Here is a 13,882-nt window from a genome sequence, read left to right on the forward strand (position 1 = left end):
ACTCCTCATGTCTGGATCACAGCGTCTGGTTTTAAGCTGCAGCACCCTCCAGGCTCTGTTACTCTGCCAGTGGCTTCCGCTGGAATTACCTGCCCGGAGCTCAGCCTTTAGGCTGCGGGTCAGCTGAGGATGGCCTCTTCCTCCAACTGAGATGTGGCCGAGTGGCACAGTGCTCCATCTAGCACAGCAAACACAACACGGTGTCCTCAGCCCTCCGACTGTAGCCCGATTGAGAGGCTGAGAGCAAGCACTGTCCAGCAGGCACTTCTTGTCCTTTGTCCCTTTAGATCGCCCCTAGGATACAGTGGCCTAAGTGGATCTTCCCGAGCACAAAGCTGTTTGTAGCAAAATCTGGCTTTTTTTTTCTTTTAAATATCTTTAAAGAGTATTGTATTTATATTTTTTTTAAGATGGAGGTTGGAACTGGAAAGGGCTCAGTGCTTAAGAGCACTGGATGCTTTTCCAGAGGACTTGGGTTCGATTCTCAGAACCATATGGTGGTTCACAACTATCTGTAACTCCAGGCCCAGGAGATCTGCCACCCTCTTTTGGCTTCCTTGGGTACCAGACACGTGATGGTTTACAGATACACCTGCAGGCAAAACACCCACACAGGTAAATAAAATTAATTTAAAATGTTTTTTTTTTTTTTTAAGATTTATCATTGGGCATGGTGGTGTATGACTTTGATCCCAGCACTCAGGAGGCAGAGGCAGACAGATCTCTATGCGTTCCAGGCCAGCCTGGTTTACAAAAAGAGTTCCAGGTCAGCCTGAGCTACACAAAGAGATTCTGTCTTGAAAAATCAGAAAAAAAAAATTTAAAAAAAGGTTTATCTTGTGATTTTACATATCTTGTTATTTTATGTATATTTTTCTGTATCACTTATGTGCAGTGCACATAAAGGATGTTGGATCCCTTGGAACTGGAGTTACAGTTTTTAAACTGCCGGAACAGGTTGCTAGGAATTGGACTCAGGTCCCCTGGAAGAGCAGTAAACCCTCCTGACCATCCAGCCATCTCTCTGGCCATGGGGTCAGGCTTTCGAAGCTTTGCTGGGGCCTGTTCTCAGCTTCTCATTGCTTGGAACACGTAGCCTGTGTGGGGACAGATGGAAAGAAGCTGTTCTCCAAAGTTAGTGATGGCTTCTCAGAGCAATTATTTATCTTCCTAGGCCTTTTTAGAAAAATGAAAACAAAAACCAAGTCCTTTAAAAAAGTGGACTTTCAATGCCTTCTCTAAAATTGTTTTCAACCCTACAGGGTGTGTGGGATGACAGCCCGGCTAACAGGAAGCCCCCGGATCCGGGACTGCAGGGTTTAGCTGCTCTCCGTTCCCTTCCTGGCAGCCCAGGACCCACCTGCCAAGCACACTGGGCACCATGGACTGCCCAGGGTACAATTGCTTCGTGGATAAGGACAAGATGGATGCATCCATCCAGGACCTGGGACCAAAGGAACTCAACTGCACCGAGCTACAGGAGTTGAAGCAGCTGGCGCGGCAGGGTTACTGGGCTCAGAGCCACACCCTGCGGGCCAGAGTGTACCAGCGCCTGATCCGGGACATCCCCTGCCGCACAGTCACACCTGATGCCAGCGTGTACAGCGACATTGTGGGGAAGATTGTGGGAAAGCACAGCAGCAGCAGCCTGCCCTTGCCTGAGTTTGTAGACAACACTCAGGTGCCCACCTACTGCCTGAACACACGGGGGGAAGGAGCCGTGCGCAAGATCCTCCTGTGTATTGCCAACCAGTTCCCTGACATCTCCTTCTGCCCTGCCCTGCCCGCTGTGGTGGCCTTGCTGCTGCACTACAGCATTGACGAAGCTGAGTGTTTTGAAAAGGCCTGCCGCATCCTGTCCTGCAATGACCCCAGCAAGAAGCTCATTGACCAAAGCTTCCTGGCCTTCGAGTCTTCCTGTATGACATTTGGGGACCTGGTGAACAAGTACTGCCAGGCAGCCCACAAACTGATGGTGGCCGTGTCAGAGGATGTCCTGCAGGTCTATTCTGACTGGCAACGATGGCTCTTTGGGGAGCTGCCCCTCAATTACTTTGCCCGTGTTTTTGATGTCTTCCTTGTAGAAGGCTACAAAGTATTGTACCGAGTTGCTCTGGCCATCCTCAAGTTCTTCCACAAGGTGAGAGCAGGACAGCCCCTTGAGTCAGACAATGTAAAGCAAGACATCCGAATGTTTGTCAAGGACATTGCCAAGACAGTGTCCCCCGAGAAACTACTAGAGAAGGCCTTTGCCATCCGCCTGTTTTCCCGCAAGGAGATCCAACTCTTGCAAATGGCCAATGAGAAAGCACTGAGGCAGAAGGGTATTACTGTCAAACAGAAGAGGTAGGTGGACCCCAGGATTTTGTGTGTGTGTGTGTGTGTGTGTGTGTGTGTGTGTGTGTGTGTGTATGTTCCTGTGCGTGCACCTGTGCTGTGAGTATATTGCATGTATGGAGTGGGAAGCATTAGTGGAATGCATCCTTGCGGTGAGTCTGCTTTTAGCCTTCTGTCTGTCTGTCCACCTGTCCACATGTGGATACAAAGACACTAGAAAGCAAGAAGGGCTTTGCAGTTATGGCCTTAACAAGACAAGGAAACTGGATAGTACCAGGGGGTCAGAAGGGCCAGCAGCTAGCTGCCAAGGCTGCCCTCCGAGAGGTCACCTCAGAACAGCTCCTGCTCTGCCCTTGCATCTCCAGGCTTCATGACTGGCATTCTTCTGAATGCTGATCGGTTGGGAAGAGTCATGGTATTTGACATGATACTGTAGGCTGCTGTAGACATGGCTGGCTGCTGGTATGGAGGTCACCTTCTTCTGGGCCCAAAGGAAGGCATATCTGGGGTCTGGTACCCACCACTAACCTTGCCTTGTCTGTTTTATTTTTCTTCTTCTCCGTGTCCGTTGCTTCCTCCTGTTTCTCAGTGTCTCACTCTCTAAAAGGTAGGTCTCAAACTGCACCCTGGTGCTTGTCTCCTCTGCCCTGCCTTCCCTCCAGCCAGCTCTGCCTGTGCTGCTTGGTGTCTCCCAAGGCCTGCCTGGCTCTCTTGGGCTGGCTTCTGCTTGCTGCTTTAGCCTGTTGATGCAGGCACTGTCTGTCTGTCTCTGTCAATCTTTCTGCCTCAGTTATGTGATCTGCTGGTGCTGGGCTGGCTCTGCAGCCTTGTCTTGCTGGAGGCTTACTTCATTTGTCCTGGTTTCCTAAAGAAAAAGGCTTTTGTCCTCTGTGCCTCCAGGCTGATCACTCTCCCAGTATCAGGTGGGAGGTGGGGCTTCTAGGAATAATTTTACCCCATTTCCAACTGGCACCCAGAACCAGGCCGGGTAGGTGAGATACCCTTTCCAGGCTGCGTACCAGAATGAAGCCGAGGGGCCACAGAGTAGGGTGTCGTAGGGACTGCGCTCAGCATGGGCTCTGACCCCTCCTCGCTTTTCCCAGGCAGTTTGTGCACTTGGCCGTCCATGCGGAGAACTTCCGCTCAGAGATTGTCAGCGTGAAGGAGATGAGAGACATTTGGTCCTGGATCCCTGAGCGCTTTGCCCTCTGCCAACCCCTCCTGCTCTTCTCGTCACTGCAGCATGGGTACAGCCTGAACAGGTGAGGGCCCAACGCCTTGAGAATCACACCCCACGCTGCACTTCCAGGGAGCCTTTGAACCTGGGACCCTCTGAGGCTTGAGAATCAGGAGCCTCTCGCCCTGGCTTGCTCTCATTCCAGGACATGTAGACTTTGGAAGTCATTGTGGTGTGTAGCACAGCTGAGGGCCCTATGTAGGCATCATGAAGATACAAATGTCACTGTTCCTGTCTCAGGAGCTCAGGCTTGTTAGGGGGAAGTCAGTCAGACAGTCAGCCCTGACCTCCCTGCTATCCTTCCTTACCCACTGTGTCCATCACAAGCCTGACCCAGGAACCCCTCTGTGGGGCTCTGACTGTGTAAGCCCCTGGCATTCTAACAGGGGCACTCTGCCCTCCAAGCTAGCTTGGTCAGGTCCAGGTAGTTTTCAAGTCTCAAATGACAGTTCACAAACTCTTGACCACCCTACCCCAACCTGAAGGCCCTGCCTGCAACTACACAAGCATTTCGGCTTGGTTGAGTTCCTTCTTCCAGCCCCCGGGAATGCCTGAGTCCCACAGTAACAAGCCTCACCTTCCTCACACGTCCAGGGCCGGGCTTTCCTGTGTCTCTGTGTCCTGCTGCCTGCACTCAGCTTTGCCTGAGGGGATAAGCTGTGAATCTCCTCAGTCTTGGCCACTGTGGACAGAGGAGACTGGGAAGGAGCATAGCCGCAGGCCTCTCTGCCCTAGACCTTGGGACTGCTGGCTGGGAGGGCCGGGGAGGGTGTGCAGGGTGGGTGGCACGTGTGCTCTCTGCCCCCAGGTTCTATCTCCAGTGTGAAGGACACGAGCCCACCCTCCTGCTCATCAAGACCACTCAAAAGGAGGTGAGGAGCCGGCTCACCAAGCCGGTGCCAGGCTTGAGCGTGGATATGGTCACCGACCAGTGCCAGGCCTGAGCCTGGGTAGGGTCCCTTCATGGAGCTTAAAAGCCACAGGGGAGACAAAAGTGACCCACAGGGTTCACTTCCCTGAACTCAGCCCTCTCCCACACTGTTTTTTTCCCCTCAGTGGTGGAAGAATGCAGGAGACAGCAGTCCTAGGCTGAGACCTGGTCACTTAGCACAGGACAGGAGGGTGCTCCTGAGGGCAGAAGGCGTCTCACCCAGTTCTCTCCTCAGGTGTGTGGGGCTTACCTGTCAACAGACTGGAGCGAGAGGAATAAGTTCGGAGGCAAGCTGAGCTTCTTTGGAACTGGAGAATGCTTTGTTTTTAGGGTGAGTTGGACTGAATGTAGGGTCCCTCTGGCTACTCCCTCCTGCCCCAGCTGTTCAAGTTTCCTCAGATGTTCTGAGCACTTCAGTCTTCTCTCCAAAACTGGATGCAGGCCCAATATCTGCAGTGGGCCAGGGTCTGTCCCAGAGGCTGGTAGAAGTCCCCAGGCCATGTGCCTGGGCAGCCCTGCACAAGAGCCGAGCTTTACCTCCACGGTTCACTGTGGCCAATATCTAAAGCATTCTGTTGTTTGCTCTGGGTTTTGCTGCTTAGACTGTGAGAATCCCAAGAGTTAGCAGGGCCTCGTCTGCAATGTGGCATGCCATTGCCGCAGTCCCCACTCAGGGACTCACTCACAAGAGTCACAGGATGGAGATGGGCTGGAGTTTTGGAGCATGTGAGGTGGCCTGGTAAGGTGTCACATGGCAGTAACAGTGACTGTCACCCATTCATCCCCAGCTGCAGCCAGAGGTGCAGCGATATGAGTGGGTTGTCATCAAACACCCAGAGCTGACCAAGGCAACACCCTTCAAGTCCTCAGAGGCTGCGGCCAGCCCTTCCCTCACCAGCCCCAGCTCTTCAGACCCTGCGGATCGACTCTCCCCTTTCCTGGCTGCCCGGCACTTCAACCTGCCCTCCAAGACTGAGTCCATGTTCATGGCAGGGGGCAATGACTGCCTCATCATTGGTGGGCACCTGCTCCCTTCACCCCAGAAGGGGTCCTACCTGTACTTGGAGGGGACGTGTGGGTGGCCCAAGCCTCTGCGCCCAGTCCTTGTTGACTGGTAGTAGTAGACATCTCAGCTGAGCAAAGGAAAAGGACCTGGGTTGTTTGGGGTAGAGATAGGAACTAAGGGCCAACAAGCAAACCTTAGGCAGGCGGCCAGGCCTAGGGAAGCCTGTGCTTCCAGAGGAACCTCTCTACTGAGATCGCTACTTAGCAGACCCTTCAAGAACAGACACAATGGGCTATCTAGGGAAGGGTGGTTGCTGGAGCACTAAGACATCTGTTCACCTGCACATCCCACAGGGGGAGGAGGTGGCCAAGCACTCTACGTGGACGGGGATCTGAACCGAGGGCGCACTGGACACTGCGACACTTTCAACAACCAGCCCCTCTGCTCCGAGAACTTCCTCATCGCAGCTGTGGAGGCTTGGGGCTTCCAAGATCCTGACACCCAGTGACAGGCTACACTGATGGTGACTAAGCCATCAGTGGGGTGATGGGGCAGAGGCCCGGCTGCCTCTTCAGGGAGCAGAGAGTGAGTGAGTCACCACCCCCAGGAAATGGAAAGGTTTGCTGTGCAGGTGGGGATGTCATAGCCTCCCATACCAGGCCTGGCCCTGGCTTAGACTTAGGTCAGGACCCCTGAGCCTTCCTGCTTCTGAGCTCAAGGGCTCTCGAACCCTCAGCCCTGTCTAGCATCTGTGTAAGAGACAACCCCTGTCCTCATCCAGGGCCCTGGCTCTGCCAGGTATCCTGTACCCACAATTGCCAAGGCTACATTTTCATATTCCTGAGCCTCAACCCCTTATAAGGAAAGGGCAAATGAACCTTCTTGCCAAATGTGGGCCTGTGGTGCCCCCTGCTGGTGCTTTGACCCTGCAGCTCCTCTGAGGTTCTCTGGGCTACATTTACTGCTGCCCTGAAGGATAAGATTGGGAAGGGCAAGATTTGTGAGTTCTGCAGCTCCCCTATTCTAGATGGGATGAGGGCTGGAGAACTGTCTTTTGTCTTTGTGTTTTTGCAGAGCCTGAAGCTCTTACTGTGTCTCATTGCGAGTCCACACCTGAACGTGGCCTCCGGAGAGACTTTCTTTGACCAACTTGACCAGTCAACTCCATTTCCAGAGATCTTCTCAGAGCTGACTAGACTCAGTGAGGCCTCTGCCTCTCGTCCCTGTGGCCTCCTTGAAGTTCTGTAGTCTTAGTGACTCGTACTTTCTTTCCCTGTCACAGTGTCTGAGGCCCACCTAGCATGGCATGCTGGTCCCTATTCAGCTTTCTGCCTTCTCCCCAGGCAGCCCCCCCCCACCCCCCTGTGTGACCTGCTCCCTCAGCTGTCACTGAGGCTGGCTGTGCACTGCATCTTCTCTGTGCTACCCCTGCCCTCATCATAGCCTTCAGGTCTCTGGATGTGTTTCGCGAGCCCCGTACCAGCCTGGTACACTGTAGATGCCAAGGGAGGTGCTGCCTCTGAGGACTACAGCAAGCTCCATTTCCTTCCTGTGACCTCCCTCACACCCTGTGACCTCCCTCAGCTGGTCCTGAGGGTCTAGGCACCACAGAGAAAGAGAGACGAAGCGGTGGCCCAAATGGCTGTGCTGGGGCCATAGAAGTCTGGATCATAAGGACAGGCACCTAGTTCCCACATGACTGTGTGGCGTGCCTGAGAGTCAGCATGTGCCAGGCCAGTGCTTGTCTCCACACCGAGACTCACTTTTGCTGTGGAAGGCTCATCCTTGCCTGTTCCATTCACTTACATGAGTTCTCGTCAGGCCACAGCGGCAGAAGAGGAAGGGCAGGAAGGAGCCTCGTGTAACTTGGGCTACCTGGTAAATGCACCTAGAACATTGGACTCTGCACAGTGGACCAGTTCTCCTACCATGCTGGCTTCCAGGATGGGTTGGCATGACTCATGCTGGAAATAGGAACTGCTGTTGCCTTGATGCCCTGTCCTCTGAGCCCACTGCCCAGACCTGTACCTCCAACTTCGGTGTTCATTTAAGACCATCTTGATTTTTGGTCATTGTTGTTTCTGGTAATATCTTACTAGTTAGCCTAACTGGCCTGGAACTCCCTATGTGGCCCAGGCTAGCCTGGAAATTGCTGTGTAGCCTAGGTTGGACTCAAAAATCATGGTCTCCCTCAGCCTCCTAAGTGCTAGGCGTCTAGGTGTTGGGCCTAGCTGTTGCTGTTTCACTGATTCTTTTTGAGTTCTGAGTCGGGCTCCAGGCAGAAGGCCCCCAGGACGTCCCGGGCTCTGCCGTCTTGCTGCTCACACACATATTACCACAGAGACTAGAAGCCTTTCAGAAGCAATGAAGTTAACTGGGAGTACATGCAGGGTTCTGCAGGGCTCGGCGGGTGTCGTGCTCTGTGTGGCCCCCACTGGCAGCCCCAGGGTCCAGCCCACCCAAGCAGATTGATGGAAGCTTAGTCATGATTACATCATAAGCAAAGATCTTAGCTTTTCGCCCACAACATACTCACTCCGTTCTTTAAATTTAATGTCCTTTTTTTCTGACTTTTCTACCAAAAGGTGTGTACCATTTTCTTTATATTTTTTATTCTTATAACTGTTCTTATCTAATACTAAGTGTTCTCACTTAGTATTTATTTTATTAATGTTTTCTATTATTTATTAGCTTTTGATGTTAAAAAAAAAAAGCCAAAATGTGATGGCATAGTATAATTTAGCAGCATTTAAACATTTGTTCTTAAAACAAATACTTAATCTAATTTAAGCCCATTCATTCAACTAAATAAGTTTGTTAATATATACCATATGCCTCTGGGGCCTCAGAAAACCAGTTTATACCTTGGTTTGGTTTAGTTTGTGACAAGAAAGTCAGTTTCATGCAGCTCAGGCTAGCCTTGAACTAACTATGTAGCTGAAGCTATTCTTGAATTCATTTTCCTGTTTCCATCCTCTACATATTTAGAATACAGGTGTGTGCCACCATGCCTGGTGATAATCAGCTTATTTTTAAAATAATTTATGATGCAACACTAGGTGTTTGCATTTTAAGAATATATATATGTAGTGTGTATGTATGTGTAGTGATATATATGTGTGTGTGTGTGTGTGTGTGTGTGTGTATATATATATATATAATGTTTTTGTTTTTCAAGACAGGGTTTCTCTGTGTAGCCCTGGTTGTCCTGGAACTGACTCCATAGACCAGGCTGGCCTCTGACTCACAGATGCACCTGCCTCTGCCTCCTGAGAGCTGGGATTGAAGGTATGTGCCACCACCATCCATCCTAATTTCTCTATTTTATTATTAAACTAAAATTACTATTTAATTTTTCCTATTTTGATAAGCTGCCTGCTTTTATTTTCCAGCTTTTCAGAGCAGTTTGTTTTAGAGGATTCTGAATTTCAGACCTTTAAATGTCCTTTACCCATTTTCTGAGTTCATAGAGGTTTTCTGGTCTCCTTAAATAGTTTATATTTGACAATTTAGGTTTTGCACCCATTTTTTTTTTTGAGATGCTGGGGATTGAATCTAAGACTGTATACATGTTAGGCAAGTTCTCTACCACTAAGCCATGTCCTTAGTCATACATTTATATATTGAACTGATTTTCAGTTTACATCAGAATTACCGAGATGGAATTTCTTGTCCACTATAAACATCAAGAAACAAGAGGCCTACTGACAGACCCTCAACCCATTACTCAGAAGGTAGAGGTGGGGATCTCAGTGAGTTTGAGGCCCTCCTGTTCTATGTAATGTGCTCCAGACCAGCCAGGGTTACATAATAAGACCTTTTCTTAATATATATGGGCTGGGAGGTAGAGAGAAGGCCCTGCAGTTAGAGCACTGGGTCTTCCAGAGGACCTAAGTTCAGTTTTCAGTATCTGTGTGATGGCTCACCGCTATCTACAACTCAGTTCCTAGGGATCTAGGCCCTTTCTTGGCCTCTGTAGGCACTGTGCCAATGTAGAACACAGACACAGTCAAAACCCATACACATAAAATAAAAATGAAGGAAAAGCCGGGCAGTGGTGGCGCACGCCTGTAATCCCAGCACTCTGGGAGGCACAGGCAGGCGGATTTCTGAGTTCGAGGCCAGCCTGGTCTACAGAGAGAGTTCCAGGACAGCCAGGGCTACACAGAGAAACCCTGTCTCGAAAAAACAAAAACAAAAACAAAAAAACACAAAAATAAAAAATGAAGGAAAAGATAAAACAGAAGTTATTGTGTGCAGTGCCCCTGACTGGACCACGAGCCTTGTTTTTCCACTGAACAGGAATATATGCAGTTTTACAGGGACCTGCTCTCGCATATCTTCACTAATTCTAGAAAGTTGTAGATTGTGCTAGTTGTTTTGTTCTTAAGCCACCACTGAGGTTGAAGTTCTGTAGCAGCTACCTCAGAGAGCTCCTCCTTAGCTCTCTTCAGGCTCGTGTGGCAATGTTATTATGTCAAGCATGAGTGCCAAACAGGCCTTACACACTTCTTTACCCACAGTACTAGTATCAGGCTGGAACGCATGTGAAGTGTAAAGATACTTTTGCTATTAAGATTTGTGCCTGGGACTGGTGTGTGTTTATAATCCCAGCACATGGACAGTGGCGGCAAAAGAATCAAATCATCCTTAGTCACAGAACAAGTTCAAGCTAGCTATGGCTATAAGAGACCCTGTCTCAAAAAACAAACAAACAAACAGCAAACAAATAGACAAATAAATGGACCTTTTTATGACCTCCCTTATTACCTCAGTCTCTGATTGTGCTGTCATTAGATGCAGTGTCTCATGGTTACACTGTTCTAAACAAAATGATTGTTGTTTGCAAGCTTGGTCATTTTATTGATCTGCATGGAAATTGTGAACACAGTATCTAGGACTAAGGAAGCAGCCAATGGACACATGGACAGGCTAACCTGTGACATGTCAGAAACCAAACAAACAAAAGATTTTGCTGTAGACTTTGGCATGCATTGGTGTGTCACTTGTCTGCCCTGCAGTTGCTGCCTGGCCCTGCTTTCCTATGTGAAGAGACCAGAGCACCTCTGCTGTGCATTACACCACAGCAGTGGACATGTGCTCAGGAGCTTATATGCTGACATAGATGGCTCATGAGAGCACTGGCTGGGTGGTGCATGCCTTAGTTCTAGTACTCAAGAGGCAAAGGCTGGTGGATCTTTGAGTTCAAGGCCAGCCTGTCTACAGAGTGAGTTCTAGGATAGCCAGGGCTACTCTGAGAAATCCTGTCTCTGGCGGTATGGTGGGGGCATTGTCTGCTTGTCCAGATAATCCAGGTTTGATTTTCAACACCTAAATTGTGGTTCAGAACCATCTGTTACCCCAGTTCCAGGGGATCTGACAGCCTCTTCTGGGCTATTTGAACACTGCATGCAAGTAGTGCACAGACAGACATGCAGACAAAACATAAGCATAAAATAGAAATATAGGTTAGAAAAGGTTCGTAAGCTGAAGACGAAAGGGGAAGAAGTTCCAAGCATAATTTTGCCTTTGAAATCTTGTAGTTATGGATTTTGACAAATGGCCACCAATTAGGAGTCATGGTGCACACTGTCATCTCAGCACTCAGGAGGCTGAGACACTGAGCTCGCAAGCATGAGGCTGGTCTGACTTAACAGTTTCAGGCTGACCTAGCTTACACAGCGAGACCTTATCTTTAAAGAAAGAAACAACAGAACACAGTGTGGCCCCCAGCTGACCATGTGGAGTCTGCATGAGTAGCCGACTACTCATGCCTACAAAGCAAGTGTGGACCTGCAGCAGTACACAACTCTGTGATGTGAAAACCAGTGATTTGGTGATGTTTGTTAGTGTTAATATGTTTCCTAAATAAAATTAGTAACCGTGAAGAGGTATCTTTGTACATCTGTGCAGTGAGAGTACAGGAGGGGAGGTTCCTAGCCCCTTTCTCGCAGGATACATTGTTCATCTCCTGAGAAGGAATGGACTATGGATCAAGTAGAGCAGAAGCTCACGCCAGCCCATTAGCAACGAGGGCACTGCAGAGCAGCAAGCATACAGTCTGCTGGATTTGCACTGCCAGCCGCACTAACCTGCTTCCTGACCTTGCCTTCTGCCTTTTGGTCCTCAAGGCTTACGGTTTGGAGTGAATGGTGAAGGCCCACTGTCAGGAATCATCGTCAGATATCTCCAGTCATCTTGGTTCCTGGGAAACAAAACTCAGTGTCAAAAGGCAAACTCACATCTCTCATTCAAAAGGAGACTTTGACGTGGGCGTTTGCTTAACATCTTTCTTAATGCCTTAGATTTTTTTTTAGTGTCTTGTGTTATAGCCCCAGACTCATTTACATTTTTGCTTGAGACAAAGTGTTCTAGGGTACCCAGACTGTCCTTCAACTCACTCTAGCCCAGACAGGCCTGGAACCAATAGCCCATCCAAGTAGGGGAGATTATAGGCCTATAGGTATCACCAGGCCTAGCAGAACATTTTCCTTCCCTCTACACAAATGCCAACTGCCCTGCCTAGTTTTTCCCTGCGAGGCCTATGGGTTCTGTTCCTGCCCTGTACCTGTAGCTCCTCTAGGACCCTGCTTGCTTCTCCATGAAACAATGGTGGCCGGGCTGGGTGGTGGCGCACGCCTGTAATCCTAGCACTCTGGGAGACAGAGGCAGGCAGATTTCTGAGTTCAGCCTGGTCTACAGAGTGAGTTCCAGGACAGCCAGGGCTACACAGAGAAACCCTGTCTCGAAAAAACAAAACAAAACAAAAGAAAAAAAAACCAACAACAACATCAAAAAGAAACAATGGCAGTCAGCTTCTCCAGTTCTCTTCCCCAGATTGGCAACAAGGGTAAATATGGCCTGTGATCTGATCCTTTGCTGTCTCTTAGTTCAAGGGCTTTGCTGTGTTGCTCTGGTTTTCTGCAGTTCTTCACATGAACTGCTGTCTCTGGGCTTCTGCCTGGGCTGTTTACTACTGCTCAAGATCCTTCCCGGAAGACTGGGCTCTGTCGTAGCCCCCAAAACACTGCTGCTTTCCTGTGTCCACCTTCTGACTGTCCACCCTCTGGGGCAGCAGTGCTGAACATGGCAGAATTAACTGCACTGCTGGTATGGTACAGGGCATCTCCAAGGTTTGTCCTGCACCGCTGGCCAGCATTCCCTAAAATCACTCTTTCCTCTTACTGTCAGTGCCCCGGATCATCCTGTGGTTGGCATCAAGACATGGACAAACACAAGGAGCATGCACACCTGTAAGCTCAGGACTTGGGAGTCAGAGGCCAGAGGATCAGGAGTTCAAGGCCAGCCTAGGCTACCTTAAGCCTCCCACACACATACACAACGAAGAAAACTGGATTGTATCTTTTTCTTGTTTTAAACATTTTCATCTCATTTTTTTTTCCTTTTTGGTTTCTCAAGACAGGGTTTCTTTGTATAGTCCTGGCTGTCCTGAACTCACTCTGCTGACCAAGCTGGCCTCGAACTCAGGGATCCATCTGTCTTTACTACCATGCATGGAATTAAAGGCGTGCTCCACCACACCCGGCAACCTTTTCAACTTTTAAGACTTAATTTAGAGATCAGCTTTTTCTGGGTCCTCATGATGGAGCCCCAGATATTCATTCCTGAGTACACACCCCTCTACCTCGCAAACCCATTTCTGGCTTTGTTTTGGAGATTTTCCCGGGGACATGTATGCTCCCACAATAGGCTCCGTCTCACCTTTGCCTTCCTGATATTCAATGTGTTCCTGCTACCAAGTAGAGAAACATAGGGTCAAGGGCAGATGTCATGCGTACTGAAGGTTTATTCAACACCTGACAACCAGCTTCCAGAGCCAAGGTTACAGTAACAGAGCAGTGTGCTGAGAGCCTCCTTGTGCCCCCTGGTGGCAGAGCTGCCTCACCACCTGCCTGTTCATCTTCAGAGTTAAGAACCAGTCAGGTCCCTTGCACTCTTAAAGTTTGGAATTTTTGCTAGAAGGAGGGGTTTCTCTCTGGCTCAAGAACCACTCTAGCTGCCTGCTTTGTAAATATGTCTCTAGAGTCTCTCTTGTGGTCTGTTATGTAGAAACAGTGTAGATTTGCAAACTATGTGATATTCAAACTGTGTCAAGGAGCCAAAGCAGCAAGTGACAGAGACTTTATTAGTTTTTATTTTATTTTAGGCAAGGTCTCAATATGTAGCTCTGGCTCTCCTGAGCTACATATTAGGTCTCCTGAACTACTATGTAGGTCAGGCTGACCTTGAACTCCTAGAGATCCTTAACTTCTGAGTCCTGAGTGCTGGGGTTAAAGGAGTGTGCCACCATGAGCAGCAGGGGTTTTTATTTTGCTGGGGGTTTTTTTGTTTGTTTTTATGCATGCGTGTG

The 13,882-nt window shown here is 49.4% G+C and overlaps 1 protein-coding gene across 3 annotated transcripts; it reads left to right on the forward strand.

Annotated features, from left to right (window-relative positions):
- Positions 1 to 1,368: 1,368 nt before the first annotated feature.
- Tbc1d24 (TBC1 domain family member 24) lies at positions 1,369 to 11,399 on the forward strand. 3 transcript variants are annotated; one of them, XR_007979997.1, is made up of 7 exons: positions 1,369 to 2,346; positions 3,441 to 3,599; positions 4,383 to 4,446; positions 4,741 to 4,836; positions 5,294 to 5,522; positions 5,865 to 6,100; positions 6,586 to 11,399. XR_007979997.1 is itself a non-coding variant. In XM_052197739.1 (6 exons), exons 1-6 carry the CDS (start codon positions 1,382 to 1,384, stop codon positions 6,017 to 6,019), a joined length of 1,668 nt encoding a protein of 555 aa, XP_052053699.1. In that variant the 5' UTR covers positions 1,369 to 1,381; the 3' UTR covers positions 6,020 to 11,399. The 3 variants fall into 3 exon arrangements, 1 of the variants encoding a protein (XP_052053699.1); XR_007979996.1 differs by having other exon boundaries at positions 5,865 to 6,096; XM_052197739.1 differs by having other exon boundaries at positions 5,865 to 11,399.
- The last annotated feature ends 2,483 nt before the right edge of the window (positions 11,400 to 13,882 follow it).

Source organism: Apodemus sylvaticus, chromosome 10, assembly GCF_947179515.1.
Source record: "Apodemus sylvaticus chromosome 10, mApoSyl1.1, whole genome shotgun sequence".
In the NCBI taxonomy this organism is placed as follows: Eukaryota; Metazoa; Chordata; class Mammalia; order Rodentia; family Muridae; genus Apodemus; species Apodemus sylvaticus.